Source organism: Papaver somniferum, chromosome 11, assembly GCF_003573695.1.
Source record: "Papaver somniferum cultivar HN1 chromosome 11, ASM357369v1, whole genome shotgun sequence".
NCBI classification, from domain to species: domain Eukaryota; kingdom Viridiplantae; phylum Streptophyta; class Magnoliopsida; order Ranunculales; family Papaveraceae; genus Papaver; species Papaver somniferum.
In genome coordinates this window covers 127,996,748-128,012,099 of record NC_039368.1, presented here as the reverse complement: position 1 = coordinate 128,012,099, position 15,352 = coordinate 127,996,748, and the positions used below count along the sequence as shown (strand labels likewise).

At 36.5% G+C, this 15,352-nt stretch overlaps 2 protein-coding genes across 2 annotated transcripts; both read left to right on the top strand.

Moving 5' to 3' along the window:
* Positions 1-491: 491 nt before the first annotated feature.
* LOC113325110 lies at positions 492-1,277 on the top strand. Its single transcript, XM_026573338.1, has one exon. The coding sequence runs from the start codon at positions 492-494 to the stop codon at positions 1,275-1,277; it is 786 nt and encodes a 261-aa protein (XP_026429123.1).
* A 6,311-nt stretch (positions 1,278-7,588) lies between these two features.
* LOC113320199 (purine permease 3-like) lies at positions 7,589-9,377 on the top strand. Its single transcript, XM_026568137.1, has 2 exons — positions 7,589-8,550; positions 8,673-9,377. The coding sequence occupies exons 1-2, from the start codon at positions 7,780-7,782 to the stop codon at positions 9,054-9,056; spliced, it is 1,155 nt and encodes a 384-aa protein (XP_026423922.1). The 5' UTR covers positions 7,589-7,779; the 3' UTR covers positions 9,057-9,377.
* The last annotated feature ends 5,975 nt before the right edge of the window (positions 9,378-15,352 follow it).

Here is a 15,352-nt window from a genome sequence, read left to right as displayed (position 1 = left end):
GAAGAAGAAGCTGAAGAATATTTGGATACAGTTAGTGAGTGGGTGGAGGATTATTCAGAGGTGAGTAAGTTAACAGGAGAAAGGAGATTGGTTCAACAACAAAGCTTTTTTAATCATCAAAAGGAAGCTATGTTTAGAGCAGTAGCTACTGTTGCGTCTTTAATGGGTCTACCAAGTAAGGATCACCGATCTTTCTTTGAAGATAGAATTATGAAGGCTTTTAGTGAGGCGGCTAGACCTCTACAAGCAAGAAATCCGTCAAATGTCAATATAGGAGGAATTTCTGATGACTCCTTGGAGGGAGTAAAGCTGCTTCTTGAAGGAGGCGATGAAGACGAAGAGGATGATTGGGATACTACCTCACCAATTCCAAAGGGAAGCGACGGTAAGAATAGTAGAGAACTTTATAGGATTGAATCTTCCCTGCAGCAGATTGAACCATCAAGCACCAAAGAAGAGAGACGTAAGAAGGCCAGGGAAAGCAAGTTTAAATGATAAACAAAATTATCAGTTGGAACATACGGGGTTTGGGGGATGTAAACAAGAGAATAGTGGTTAATTCGGTTCTTCTCAAGTGGCGTCCAGATGTGGTGCTATTGCAAGAGACAAAACTTGAAGTCATCACAGATCAACTTAGAAGGGAAATTTGGAGTTCGCAAGATATAGGCTGTCATTATTTACCGTCTCAAGGAGCATCAGGGGGAATGTGTATATTATGGGATAACAGCAAGTTAGAAGTTTTCGACACTCTAGAGGAAAGACACACTATTGCTTGTGCTTTCCGCTCTAGAGTCAATCAATCTGAGTGTTTTGTTGCTTCGGTGTATGGACCTCGAGATCGAAAAGAAAGACGAAGGTTGTGGAGAGAACTTGGGGATGTCATGTCTCTTTGGGATGTACCAGGGGTTCTTGGAGGCGACTACAATGTTACTAGGTTTTTAGAGGATAAAAATAGAGGTAATCGAATCACTAGAGCAATGAAGGACTTCAACAAATTTATCAACAATTGGGATCTAGTGGACTTGCCACTTACCGGTGAAAAGTATACGTGGTCTAATTTTCAGGAATTTCCTACTTGTAGTCGTATAGATAGACTGATCATTAACAAAAAGTGGGATGAGTATTACCCTGGCACATATCAATTGGCGAAACCTCGTCCAACTTCTGATCACACTCCAATACAGCTTTCAACCTCAGCAGTAAACACTGGGCCAAGACCTCAGAGATTTGAGCTAATGTGGCTGCAAGATGAGAGTATCAAAGAAAGAATGCAATAATGGTGGCAGGACCATCACTTCACGGGGAATCCGGGATATGTTTTTTGCAAAAAGTTACAAGCGGTGAAAGGTGATTTGCGAGATTGGAACTTACAAACCTTTGGCAGAGTAAACAGGATTATGGATCAGCTATTAGTACAAATTAAAGCGTTAGATGAGAGGGAGGCACAAGGGGTTTCTACAGTGGAAGATAGTTTTGAAAAGGTGAACAAGAAGGCTAAGTACTTGAAATGGGCTAAGCTTGAGAGAAAAAGAATGAAGCAAAAGACTAAAAACCAGTGGATCATTGAGGGAGACCATAATACTTCTTTCTTTCATAGGTATGCTAACAATAGAAGAAGAGCTAATACAATTGGTAGTATCAGAGTGGATGGGGATGTTACTGAGGAACAATCTGTAATAGCAAGTCATATTCAAGAATTCTATATAAATATTTATAAAGAAGATCGTAGCAATAGACCTTTTGTAGAAGATTTGGAGTTCTCAGCTATCTCCGTGGACGAAAGTACAAATTTGGAAAAAAGGATTACGGAAGAGGAAGTTAAACAAGCAATCCACGAAATGGAGTCTAACAAGACGCCAGGACCGGATGGATTTCCGATTGAGTTTTATGTGTTCTTTTGGGATGTTATTAGAGTGGATTTTATGAGAATGGTTAATCACTTTGTCGATACAGGGTTCTTAGATTGGAGGGCGAACAACACATTTATATATCTTATTCCAAAGAGAGAAAATGTTGAAGACGTGAAGGACTTCCAACTAATTAGTCTCATTAACACATCTTATAAGATTATCACCAAGGTATTATCATCTAGATTGAAGAAAGTTCTCCCCCAGATTATTTCTGATGCTCAAAGTGCATTTGTGGCGAATAGACAAATTGTGGATAGTATTCTGCTGGCAAATGAGAGTATGGATTAGAAAATAAGAGAAAATACTGATGGTTGGGTTTTCAAGATGGATGTTGAAAAGTCCTACGATAAGGTCAGCTGGCACTATCTAGATCAAGTAATGGCAAAGATGGGGTTTGGTACAAAGTGGAGGAGATGGATTTTCTCTTGTATCTCAACACCCCATTTCTCTATATTGATTAATGGGACTCCTGGGGAACTTTTCACAAGTACAAGGGGCTTGCGACAAGGTGATGCACTTTCTCCTTTCTTATTTACAATAGTTATGGAGGGGTTTTGTAAAATGATTATGAAGCTTGAGTCTCAAAGATTGATTGAAGGGTTTAAAATATCGACCCATGGAACAGCAGTGACGCATCTTTTGTTCGCAGACGACACAATAATTTTTTCATCAGACAAACCTGCTCATATTCTCAATATTAAAGCTGTGCTCATGTGTTTCGAGCTGGTTTCTGGATTGAGTGTTAATCCATTAAAACGCCAGGCGTTTGGTCTAGGAAATCCGACTTCCCAAGACATAATATCCACAACTATGGGGTGTATGCGGGAACAACTTCCTTTCTCTAATTTAGGCATGCCAGCTGGGTCTCCCTACAGAAGTAAGATCCGTTGGGATCCCATTATAGAGAGAACTGAGAAGATGTTACAAGGTTGGGTAAGGGTTTATCTCACGTACGGAGGAAGGTTAGTGATAATACAGAATGTTCTAAGTACATTGGCTATTTACATGATGTCGGTGTTCTCAATGCCAGCTTCGGTGGCAAAGAAATTGAATAGTCTTATGCGCAATTTTCTGTGGGGAAACGGTGTTGTCAGCAAGAAGATTGCTTTGGTTGCTTGGGATTCAATTTGTACGGGTAAGGAGCATGGGGGATTGGGGATTAGGAATCTCAAATTGTTAAATGATGCATTGTTGTGAAAATGGTTATGAAGATTCTCAACAGAAACAAGAGCTTATTGGAGGATAATGGTGGCTCAAAAATATGGTGTGGACAAGAATGGATGGGATGCCGCAGGGACTAAGATGACATATGGGAGGGGTGTCTGGAGAGGGATTGCAAATAGGATTGAGATTCTTAGAAGTGAGATTCAGTACAAAGTGGGGAAAGAGGATAAGGTTAGATTTTGGTTGAATAATTGGGTGGGGGAAGAGACCTTAAAAACTCTTTTTCCTAATCTTTTCGAAGTGTCCCGGAAGAAAAATAACTTTGTGATTGAATATTATCATATAGACCCAGAAGGGAGGGTAGTGTGGAACCTCGATCTGAGAAGACGACTAACTGATTTCGAAATTGAAGAAGCTACTGCAATTTCTGTGTTGCTAGAAGCTGCCACAATTAGCAATGAAGACGACTCAAGAAGTTGGAAATGGGAGAAGGATGGACGGTTCACAGTAAAATCTTGCTATGAGCAGCTGTTGGCTAGGGAACAAGAAGCTATCATTTTCCTTAAAGAGGTCGTTTGGAATTCTAATGTACCAACAAAAATTTCCTTTTTTATATGGATGGTACACCATAATTCCATACTTACTCAAGATGTTCTTCAGCATAGAGGAAGGAAATTATCCAACAGGTGTTACTTGTGCAAAGCCGATACAGAAACTATATCAATCATTTATTCTTACATCGCCGAATTACTCGGCCAATTTGGAACCATTTCTTTTCAGAATTTGAGGTGCTGGGAGTACAAATGTATGATATCATACATGCCTTCGACGAGATAAAAACCCGGAATTTCTCGATGGCTGGAAATCACATGTGGGAGCTGCTTCCATATGCAATCTGCTGGATACTTTGGAAGGAGCGAAACAGTAGATGTTCCAATGGTATAGCAAAAGACCAAGAGATGATTATTTTGGATATCAAAGCCGTTTTGTTGTATTGGTCAACTCCAATAAAACCTCTTAGAGGTTTTAGATTTCAGGATTTGGTATTCAAATGGGCTGATCTGATGCGAAAGTAGAGCTTCCCTCTTGTTTGCGGTTGTTAGGACCTTGTTTTGATTTTTTGTTGTCTCTCGCATCTTGCTTTTCCCTTCTTTTCTTTTGGTTGCATGGGTGGTATGTCCAGCAACTTGTAATGACTCTTATTCTTTTTTTCTAATATACTGCCATTGTTTTGCCGATCAAAAAAAAAACTAACACTAAAAAGACGTATATACAGAAGAACATGTACCCGAACGTTTATTCATTCTCCCTCTTTTCACGGATTCTTCTCCTCTGCTCCCTGTTTTGATTCTCTCCGCGTCTTTTAATCTGCATGTTCTAACTTCTACTCTCTCTTTTTTGCAGGTGAGAGGAACTTAATTCTGAAGTTGGACATAATGGGACAAAATATGCCTTGCGATCAAAAGTGGTACTACTCTTACTGGAAACAATTGGTGATATTGATTTGCCTGGATGCTAATTTAAAAGTGATGAATCTGGATGACCATGATGGCTTCAATATCAAAACTTTCTCTACATTAACAGTGAGACTAAAACAAAGTACATATCTAACAGCAGTATATCCTGTCATATAAACACAATAGATCATTTCTTTAAAGGTCAAAAGAAATTACTGGATATTATAAAGGAAACCTGTTACAAGAATCGAGATTGCATTACTATCAGAAAGAGGATTTGGAATGACATTTATCAGATAAAGGTAAGAAAAATGATGAATATAGCATATCTGGAGTAGTTATGGACGATCACAATTATTTCCAGTGAAACTGTTTTGTAATGCCAATGAGTGAGCAAACGCGGCCTTTGTATCGTGGAGATCTACTAGGACAACAACACTATCTGCGCATGCCGACTTTCACTTGGATTTCGAACAAAACAAAAGAAGGCAAAACTTAATAAAGGCACAGGAAATGCTACACAAACTCAGCGTGACCAAAGAGATGGTAACATGCCATTTGATACATCGTACTGTTGGGGACACCACAGATAACAATGAGGCTCCTATTGATTTTGCAGTTTGCACCAAAACCGTATACATTTATGCCAGTCGGCTAGGGAGTATATTCATGATTGTTTTCAGGATTATGTTGACATTGTTGGAGGACTAAATATCGCCCTTTGAGTGACGGTAAGCCTCTCACCTATATAATTATTTTTGTTGTTTATCTTTGTGAATCAGTTTTATTTAGTATACGACCAAAAGTGTATTAAATACATTTGATTTTCTGGGCTTTTAAGGTTATTTCTTTGGAAGAAGCTCAGTGTGCCATGAAATATGGCTTTATGCTTTGCTCTGTATCAAAATTCCATTTCCTTGGAAGTTGGAAGAAGAGAAAAACAATGGATACGTCTGGTTTAGTGATAAAATGTTTTGGGACAACGACTCTTGATTTTGGCCATCATGCGGTAAGGGTCCGTTGTGAAAGTTTATTATTTTGGATGGTTCGAATTATGCTGGGACAAGGTAAAGTTTCCTAATATAATTAGATTTTTCCTTTCGAATTAAAACCAATATTAAATCATGAAGCTATTTGTTTCCCACTAAATTAAGGAGATTAAAAAATAATAATAAAATAAAACTAAAAAATAATTAAATAGGCGTAATAAGGAAACCAATCAATTTTAATAGGCACATAGAATTGAAAATAAAAAGAAAAAACCACCTAAACCAATCAATTTTAATCGAGTACATAAACTTGAAAATAAAAATAAAAAAGCACTACCACACCAAATAAAAAGTACTTGACAGTAAGCACAGGATGTATTTTCAATTTTATGTATTATATAAAAAATAGCTGGAACGGGGAGAACACCATAAAAAAAAGGTTATGTCTGGTACTATATAAGATGCAAATACTGGAGGTGTTTTAGTGTGCAATCACAGTAAGCACAAGATGTTAGAAATCAGATAATGTGTTTACCCAATGTTCGTCGTGTCTCTACAACCGAAGTCCAACCAGCGAGTTACATTGATAAAAATTCTAATAGTTATAAACGCATTGATCTAAATTCCTCGGATCTAATACATCTTGGAATTCCATATATGCAAAAGGGTCTTTTCTTCAGAAAACCACAACCACAACTCGAGCAAGGAGATGAAACACGGGATGTTGCTGCCGACAACATGATAAGTCATAGACATCAGGGCCGGACCCGACTGCTCTATATCCTTAAGAGTTTTAGCTTTGTGAACTTGGGCACCATGACATACCGCTAGGGCTACAGGGCATCCAAGTTACGGAATCGAAATGTCAATCATATTTCAATGGGTATTGTGAAAGGACAAATAGTCCCACATCGCTATAATAGTATAATATGGAAGGATTGTCAATTGGTTTTGAGTTGAATGCCCGTAGACTTTAACATGGTATCATACCTAAGCCCCAGACCCAGACCTGCGTACGCCGGATGTAGACCGAGTTACTGGCCGAAGTACTGTTTAACCGATTTTGTCACTTGTACACCCGAGGTGTAGGCCAGTGCCGATACTGGCCGAGGTGTTATCCCTGATTTAGTCACTCACCTGTGAACACCTGTTACCGATGGACTGGTAACTCGTACGTAGGTCCACGTGTGAGGCCCAGTGACTGGACTCACACGTGAGGGGCGTGTGAAAGGACAAATAGCCCCACATCGCCATAATAGTATAATATGGAAGGGTCGCTCCACTCATTGCCAATTGATTTTGAGTTGGATGCCCGCAGACTTTAACATGGTACATGAGGTTAAAGATTGTTTTCGGATATTATTTTGGGCATCCTCATTCCCTTTTTTCAATAAGAATAATGGACCATGAATCTAAATAGGTGGCTGCTTTGATTTAGTTCGGCTTATAAGCAACCCACTCCCATTTCTGCAAAAGAGTTTATATCACTTTTTTATTTCGCCTATTTTAACTAAAATGGAAAAAAATCATATTAACTCTTTTTGCAGAAAGAAAGAGTATAACGTTTACCAACATAATGGATGGACCGTCCAAAACTGCCTCCCATTTGAAAATTTGAATATTTGGTGTACTGATTGGCCCTAGCTTGGAATTGTTTAAAACAACTAGTCTAGATCAATATAGAGCTTCAATACAGTAGAATCTTATTATCGTAGTCAAACGCAAACATATATAACTTCATGGAATAGTTCCACGACAACGAGCCAAAGGGGAGCCAGGAGTGAAAATGGGAGAGAATAAAAACAATTTTTAATGCTTCGATAGAAAATTTCATTTGGACAAATACTTTTTTTTTTCTTTTTCTTTTTTTGCGTGTATCTTTTTAAACTTCAAACAAGAAACGGGAAGAAATATGTCCGAAAACTAGGGGGGTGGGGGTTGTTTTCCACTTTTCTCAATCATGATAGATGACCTAACAGTCACCATAAACTTTGATATCAAGCAGAAGAGAACACCTTTATATTGCAATACATTTCATCATATCCTCGAGTGTAACTCTCTCTATAGATATATTAGACTGTTAGATTCACGAAGCTTTTTACACAACAGCGATGCAAGGAGCATCAAAGGTTAGGACAACTCTGTTGGTCATCATCCATTATATAAGAAACACCTTCACCTTGTACTCCTTCACAACTTTCTCTTTAAATCTTTCCATCTCTCTCTAATCGATCATCATTTCAAGTGCCTACTTCCACAATGATCATCGAAACACTAGATATCCTGGGACCAAATCAGAATGGCAATTCAGGAACCCATACTCAAAAACCAATCAAAACCAGAAACTGGCTGCTGATCATTATTAACTGCGCCTTAGTTTTTTGTGGTGTTATAGGTGGTCCTCTCTTAATGAGACTGTACTATCTTCATGGTGGTAGTCGTAAATGGCTTAGTAGTTTTCTGCAAACTGCTGGTTTCCCAGTTCTCATATTTCCTCTCATTTTTCTCTACATTAAACCGAAATTGTCAACACAAAACAACGATCAAAGTTCTTCCTTTTTTATGGAACCAAAGTTGTTTCTTTGGAGTGCCATAGTTGGAATCGTGTTTGGTGTTTCTAATTTCATGTACGCATTGGGTTTATCTTATCTTCCAGTATCAACTTCGACAATTCTCTTTGCAACTCAACTGTGTTTCACAGCAATTTTTGCATGGTTAATTGTGAAACAAAAATTTACAGCATTTATTATAAATGCAGTGATTGTAATGACACTAGGATCGATCTTATTGGGTATTAATACCAATGGTGATAGACCAATTGGGGTATCAAAAACTCAGTACTTAATAGGGTTTCTTATGACGTTAGCTGCTGCTGCTCTAACTGGCCTCGGGACGCCTTTTGTTGAGCTTTCTTTCATTAAAGCCACCAGAAATATTACTTATCCAACTTTGTTACAGTTTCAAGTCATTCTTTGTCTGTTTGGAACCTGCCTCAACGTCATTGGGATGCTAATAAATAAGGATTTTCAGGTACGTAACTGTTATAGGAGGCTTACAACCTTTTTGATTTTCCTTATTCTCTGATGAAGTTTGTATCAAATTTGTTTTTCTTCGAAGAGTCTAATAAATATGAAAATTGATTTGTTCGACAGGCTATACCCAGAGAAGCAGACATGTTCGAGCTTGGGAAAAGCAAGTATTATATGATAATATGCTTGACTGCATTGACATGGCAATTATCAGGAATTGGACTCGTAGGCCTAATTTTGTACACAAATGCTCTTTTCAACGGTATATACGTATCCGTTCTTGTTCCGTTCACAGAAGTTGCAGCGGTCATATTTTTCCATGAGAAGTTTACGGGATTAAAGGGAATGGCATTGGCATTATGTCTTTGGGGTTTCTCTTCCTATTTCTATGGAGAATACAAGATGATGAATAAAGTGGGTGATAATGAAACACATGAGAAAATCGAGGAAGCCGAAAGCGAGCCCAAAAGATTAGAGGATCAACAAGCACCATACAGTACTGTATGAATACATGTTTTCCAAGGTTTTCTCTTCCATATTATATAATTTCGCCAGTATAAGCGTTTATGTTAGGTCATTTGGCTTTGAGATAAAAAGAGAGGGACATACCGCCAAAATGTTAGCAATGTATTCAATGGCGGAGTCAGTTTGAAGGCAGAAGGGGACAAAAAATAATAAATCTCAACGTGTATTTAAAACAATGAATAATAAGATCACTTTTGAGATAATTTGTATAAATGTATATGTAAAAAGACTTCAGGAGCCATTAGTAAGTGGAATGACTGAATAAGTAATGCCTTTGTTATTGTTTGAGAAAATTGTCTATCATGATCTTAATGGCAGATATTGTACCTTTTGGGAAGTGATTCCTGCAATCTGGATTGCATTCTGTTCATGTACTAGGATATTAAGATGAGTTACTGTGATACCAAATACAGGTATGTATGGAGACAGTATTGTTCAAAGAAATTACTATGTCTGTATTGGTTGGAGTTCAAGCATTTTGGTTTGGCAAAAAGAATCCTCCAAAAGCATTCCAAGTAAAATGGAGATCATGTCAAAGAGTCTCAAGGTTTCCTTTCTCTCGTTCCTTTACATTGAACTATATAGCCGAGTATTATTAGTAGTGAAACATCTCCGGCTGATACATATCTAATCCCTTCAAAGCTTTTGCTCTGTGAAATGGTGCCTATGACTTGCCGATATAAATGTAGAACAACGGTAAAGTCATTTGTTGATGATATCAGTGACCTGAGTTTGAACATCAGCTCTAAATTCATTACCGCTTAAAACTGATTACAGTAGAACCTCTCTATATTAATACTTTTGGGAATCCACAAAATTATTAATATAGGGAGGTTATTAATATAGAGAGGTAACCATAGAAAATGTAAAATTTAAATTCAATGTAATTGTAGTCGTATTTAGATGATGTATATGGCAGTAACCAAATACAACCCTCAACAAAATTAAATACAACCTACGGTTAGAAGTATAAATATTTGCAAACCAAATTTCTGTGGGTAGCCAAAACCCGCTTTATAATCGTCTCTCTGAATCTAACTCTTCACCATTAATGGTGAACATTAGGTACACTACCAATAAAATAATGACCACAACCTACACCATCAAAATCACCATTGTTATGACCACTACCACCACCGGTCTCTGCGAATTAAAATTCTAGCACTCCAAAAAAAATTGGTTAGTTAAGGGTGATCAAACATATATAGCTCTCTGATTAGTTATCCCCTAATAACCCAAACTTGTTCTGGTTTCGAATTGGACTATTTTCATTATGTTCCAGTAATATGTAGAACCATGATCATGAAGGCACGCATACAACTAAAAACTATAGCAAGGATTAAACGTTTTAATCAGGACATATTGATATCAAAACCAGTATAATTAGAAAGAAATTAAGAATACATACTAATTAACTAACTAAATGTTCCTAAATAGTTCATGTTTTGATGTTCATATTCATATCCGTGAAATAGAAATCAGATAGATGAACCCTAACTTTTAAAGGAAGTAGAAGAGAGGTTAAAGGTGAGTTTCAATTACTCACGTAAGTTGGGTTTATAAATATTTCAACTTTTAATTGTGGGTTGTATTTAGTCTAAATGTGGGATACGTTTAGTCACTGCCATGTATATACATTTTTATAGTTCTAATATACAAGTGCATGTATATATCTTGGAATTTGTAGTTCCAAGAAGCTTTAAACATGCTTGACAAGTTGGAAATATTTTGGCTTCAACCAGGAGCTGTCTATGTTGATGAGATATTACGCATCCGCAAGTTAAAGTTGTAGTAATCCAAAAAATTACTTCTTTTTGTCTGACAACTATATATAAGTATATTGTTTAATCATAAATTTAATGTAACTAGATATATGTTTTTTAAAATAATATTGATTATTACTATTTGGAGGGAAATTCTTTAAGGCGGAACTGTAAAAAATCATTAATATTAAACTGGAAAGGTTATTACTATATCTCACTAGTCCAAATTGGGACCATCGATTTCTATTAATATGTAGAGGTTATTAATATATGGAGGTTCTACTATAAATAAAAAAATATCCATCCAAGTTACCTTCGCTTTCCATTGCTGGAATTTTAGTTATAAGATTCTAATTCCTTCACTTTTGGTCTAGTTATTGGGTAATCAAGTTGTTACAATTAAATGGGCATATCATATAGTTTATGTTTGTTTATTTCCAGTCAGTATAGTTAGCTTGCATGTTAATGAATGAAACTGGGGTAGTAGAACCTTTAGGACTAGTTGGTATCATTCATTCTCAGTGTCGGATCGAGATTCCAAAGAACATCGGACCATGAATCCATACTGGTTTCTCTTTTCAATTAGAACAGCTCGACTTGCAATCTATTATTTTTGTGGATTGGTCCCAATGGATTATTATCATTAACAATTTACACGTAAAAGGACACAAGTTCTGTAGGTTGAAATTTGAACATTTGGTGCACAAATGACTTGAATTTTTTAATCAAACAAAAGAACATGTCTAGTATATATGAAATCAGAAAATGGGTCATTTGTCCAAATATTTTAAAAACACGGTTTAAATGGATGAGTAAAAATTAGTATGGGTGAAATGGACACAAAAACATAGCAAGAATGAAACTGGATTCATACTGGCTTAAACTTAGAAAAGAGCGAGGATGAAACTGGTTGCATCCTGATGTAAATTAAAAATAAGAAAAATATTTGAAAATGGGCAGGATGAAACTGTTTACATCCTGGCTGTTTTTAAAATTTTATCCATTTAAACAGTATCAAATTTTACATATCTTTTTCACTCAGTAATTGTTAATTTTGATCTTTTTAACCAATTTTGTGATACGAAATTTTTGTATACATAAAATCTTATTTGAAACAACAGAAACATAAAGATCTAGTCATAGATTAAAATCATGAATTGAAACAAGTAAAGAATAAGCAGCATACCTGACCGAGAGCTTGATGAGTTAGTTGCGATGTTAAAGAAGTATAAGAACCAACGATTATGATTAAGAATTGAGTCTTCTCTTCTCTTTCAAATCTGCCGTAAACTGGATACTCGTAGCATGTTTGATGAGAAGAGAGACTCACCTCCTATATAGTTATCTCCAATCCTTACCCATCACGATAATTTTGAGATAGGTAACAACCACTTGAGATTCGCCGAATAACTTGGAGCAACTAAGAGTTTTCTCCAACTAGTTATCTTTATTCCTCATGATATGAATATCCTATGCGACTAAAACTAGAGTTTTAAAGATATTGTGTTTAGTGTTGACCACATATGGGAGTTTTATTCTTACATATTAATCATAAGATTCTGATACATTTTTCTAATTCCTTCATTTTTGGTCTAGTTATTAATAATCAAGTTGTCCCGATTAAATGGGCATATCATATAGTTTATCTTTGTTTATTTCCACTCCGTGTAATTAGCTTCCATATTAATTATGAACTGAATTAGTAGAAGAGCATGTACGACTAGTTGGTATCATTCATTCTCGGTAATCTGATATAGATTCAAAAGAACATAGGACCATGAAGGTACACTGGTTTGTCCTTTCAATTAGAAGTTTAGAACAGCTCCACTTGCAAGCTATTATTTTTGTGGATAGGTCCCAATGGTAAGGGGTTATTATTATTATCATTATACCAATGTACACTTTAGAAGGACACAAGTTGTATAGGTTCAAATTTGAACATTTGGTGTACTGAAGTGATGATTCTTGTACTTTTAACACAAAGCGGCATGTCTAGTAAGAATTGGTCAATTTGTAACTTCAACATAGTAGAATCTATTTATTAAGAAAAAAAAAACCAAGACCACGAAATCAAGCAAACCTGCTGAAATAGTTCAGTACCAGAAGAGGCTGGCAGAGTTAATTATTGAAGATAAGAGAGGGTGAAATTCTTTTACTGTTGTTTGGGGGCAAACTTCGAAGAAAAAAAAAGTATCGAAAACGATCTACTCTACACAAATGTACGCTACAAGAAAAATCCAATTTTTTTTCTACTTTCTTTTCTACTTTATCAGATACTACTTTGTCAGCTTCTTCTTTGATATTTCACCTAATTACTGGAATCGACTTTGTTTCCCGATAGATAAGCAGAAGGGAAAAGAGTCGAAAACTGTCTTTGAGCGTTCATCAATTTTTAGAGGCAACTTTAAATTCTCGACTCTTACTACTTAATGTATCCATTGGGATTCGAGCATGACACAATAGACTAAATCAAGAAAACAGTTTTGGCGCTTAAATTTAACCACAAACTTGACATATTAATGCATGTAGGCTTGACCGAGCAAACTCTTACAAAGTTTAAATACCGCACTACAAAACAGAAGGCCTCTTGGAACGGTCAAAAAAACGTCCCAAAAGGCCTAAAACCGTCCCAAAAAAGTATTAGGGACGGTTCCCCTAACGTCCTTAGATCCACCGTCACTATTACTACTAGGGACGGTTCTGACTTTTAGGGACGGTTCTCACTTACCGTCACTAATATTTCTAGGGACGGCTCCATGCTGTAGGGATGGTTTTAAAATCCATCTCAAATACTTTTCTAACCGTCCCTAGAGGCAAATTCCAACGGCAGCGGTGACCCAATAGTAACGCCAGTAAAGCGTTGCTAAAATTTGAAAAATTGGTAATGAACTTCCTCGGTTTCTTTGGCAGGATGCCTTTCCCTTTACCCTTCTGAACACTCATTCACACAGTATTTTGTCCCAAAATACATTCTCATTCATGAAACCAAGTTGTTCACAAAAATGATTTAAACATTTAGAATAACAAGTCTCATACAACAAAAGAAAAAACTCCGCAAAAATAATCAAAAGGTGATGTTTTCAGACTACCATAGTTGTATACAACTTGGACGTAAACGGTGCACCATCTATACTGGAAATGTATTTGATTGCTTCTGCTCCAGAAGGACCTTTATTGCTCCGCAGCATTTTATTCCTACCATCTACCATCACCGAAATTCTGAAACAAACCAAACTTAGTATAGAATGTCATCGATCGACGCACATGAAGAATGAAACCAAAGTATCTTACCTAAACCAAATAGGGAATAACAATAAATAGTATTGGGACAGGGATGGAGGAATAAATACTCAGTTTATGGGTTTGCAATTCTAGTTTGTGTTATGCCTTTGGAGGAGTTCTAACTCACCTCAATTAGAACATTGGGATAAGGCCCACATCGTTGGCACATGGCACCAAAATTTCCATCGAGCTCCCAGTTGTTGCCGCATTTCCTATCACGTAACCGCGTAATCATGATCAAGCGAGTTGGATATAGGTTTGGTAGGATATCTCGAGTCCTGCAAACTTTAGCACTTATTTCCCATATTTGCGCCACCAATAACCACCGACAATACTTTACACTCTGTTTGAACAACAATGAAGTGATCGCAAATGAACTATTAAGCAAAACATTTTCCATAGGCGAAGTTTTTACCTGAATAACAAGATTCCATATCTCAATGCATGTTGGGTCATCATTGTTATCACTTGAAATTCCAAGTAAAGTGACCAGTAATCCCCATCTCCCAGAAGTTATCCTAATGAAGGCATAATAAGGGGAAAAAAGTATAAGGGAACTCGACATACTACTAGCAGTCTCATTTTTGAATCACATATTCCATCAATCATGTCATAGAGAATTGTTATACCTATGCTATTCTTTATTCCATTCATTCTGAAATAGAATAACATAAAATCTTCTAGAATAAGGTGTATACAGTATCATGTTGAAAAAATAAGTAATAGAACTCACATGATTTTCGCATAAGCGGGTCATCAACGAATCCAAGAATTTTATATATAGCACATTCTCAGTTGTTGTTAGCTGATTTCTTAGAACAACTCCCAGGCGACTTAGATGATTTCGCAGCATTTCCTCGCACAACTTTTGGTGCCTGCCAGACAATTGGTCAATATGAGATTGACAAACTCGATCCCTGATGTGGAAAAACTCCCAGGCGATTAACATGTTTTCCTTAATGGGTATCAATTAAAATAAATTCATATGCAGCTATGGAATTAGAGCAAGCTGAATAACACTGGTTAAGCTAAGCATATGAAATGGAGGAAGAACAGCGTAAATACCAGTAATGGCCAATTGGACCAACAAATCCAAAACCAAACCCACTTGTGATAGCTGCCCTTTTCCAATTGACATTAAACTTTTCATCCTCATACTGTTACAAAATTAATCAAATTCAAAGAAAAAAAACATAGTATATATGGTCATATTTACTACCACTACCTAAGAAT

Bases quoted from the DNA above. Each gene is read 5' to 3' on its own strand.
- LOC113325110 (XM_026573338.1), top strand. From the start codon at position 492: ATGATAAACAAAATTATCAGTTGGAACATACGGGGTTTGGGGGATGTA.
- LOC113320199 (XM_026568137.1), top strand. From the start codon at position 7,780: ATGATCATCGAAACACTAGATATCCTGGGACCAAATCAGAATGGCAAT. The intron at 8,551-8,672 runs GTACGTAACTGT...TTTGTTCGACAG, and splicing joins TAATAAATAAGGATTTTCAG to GCTATACCCAGAGAAGCAGA.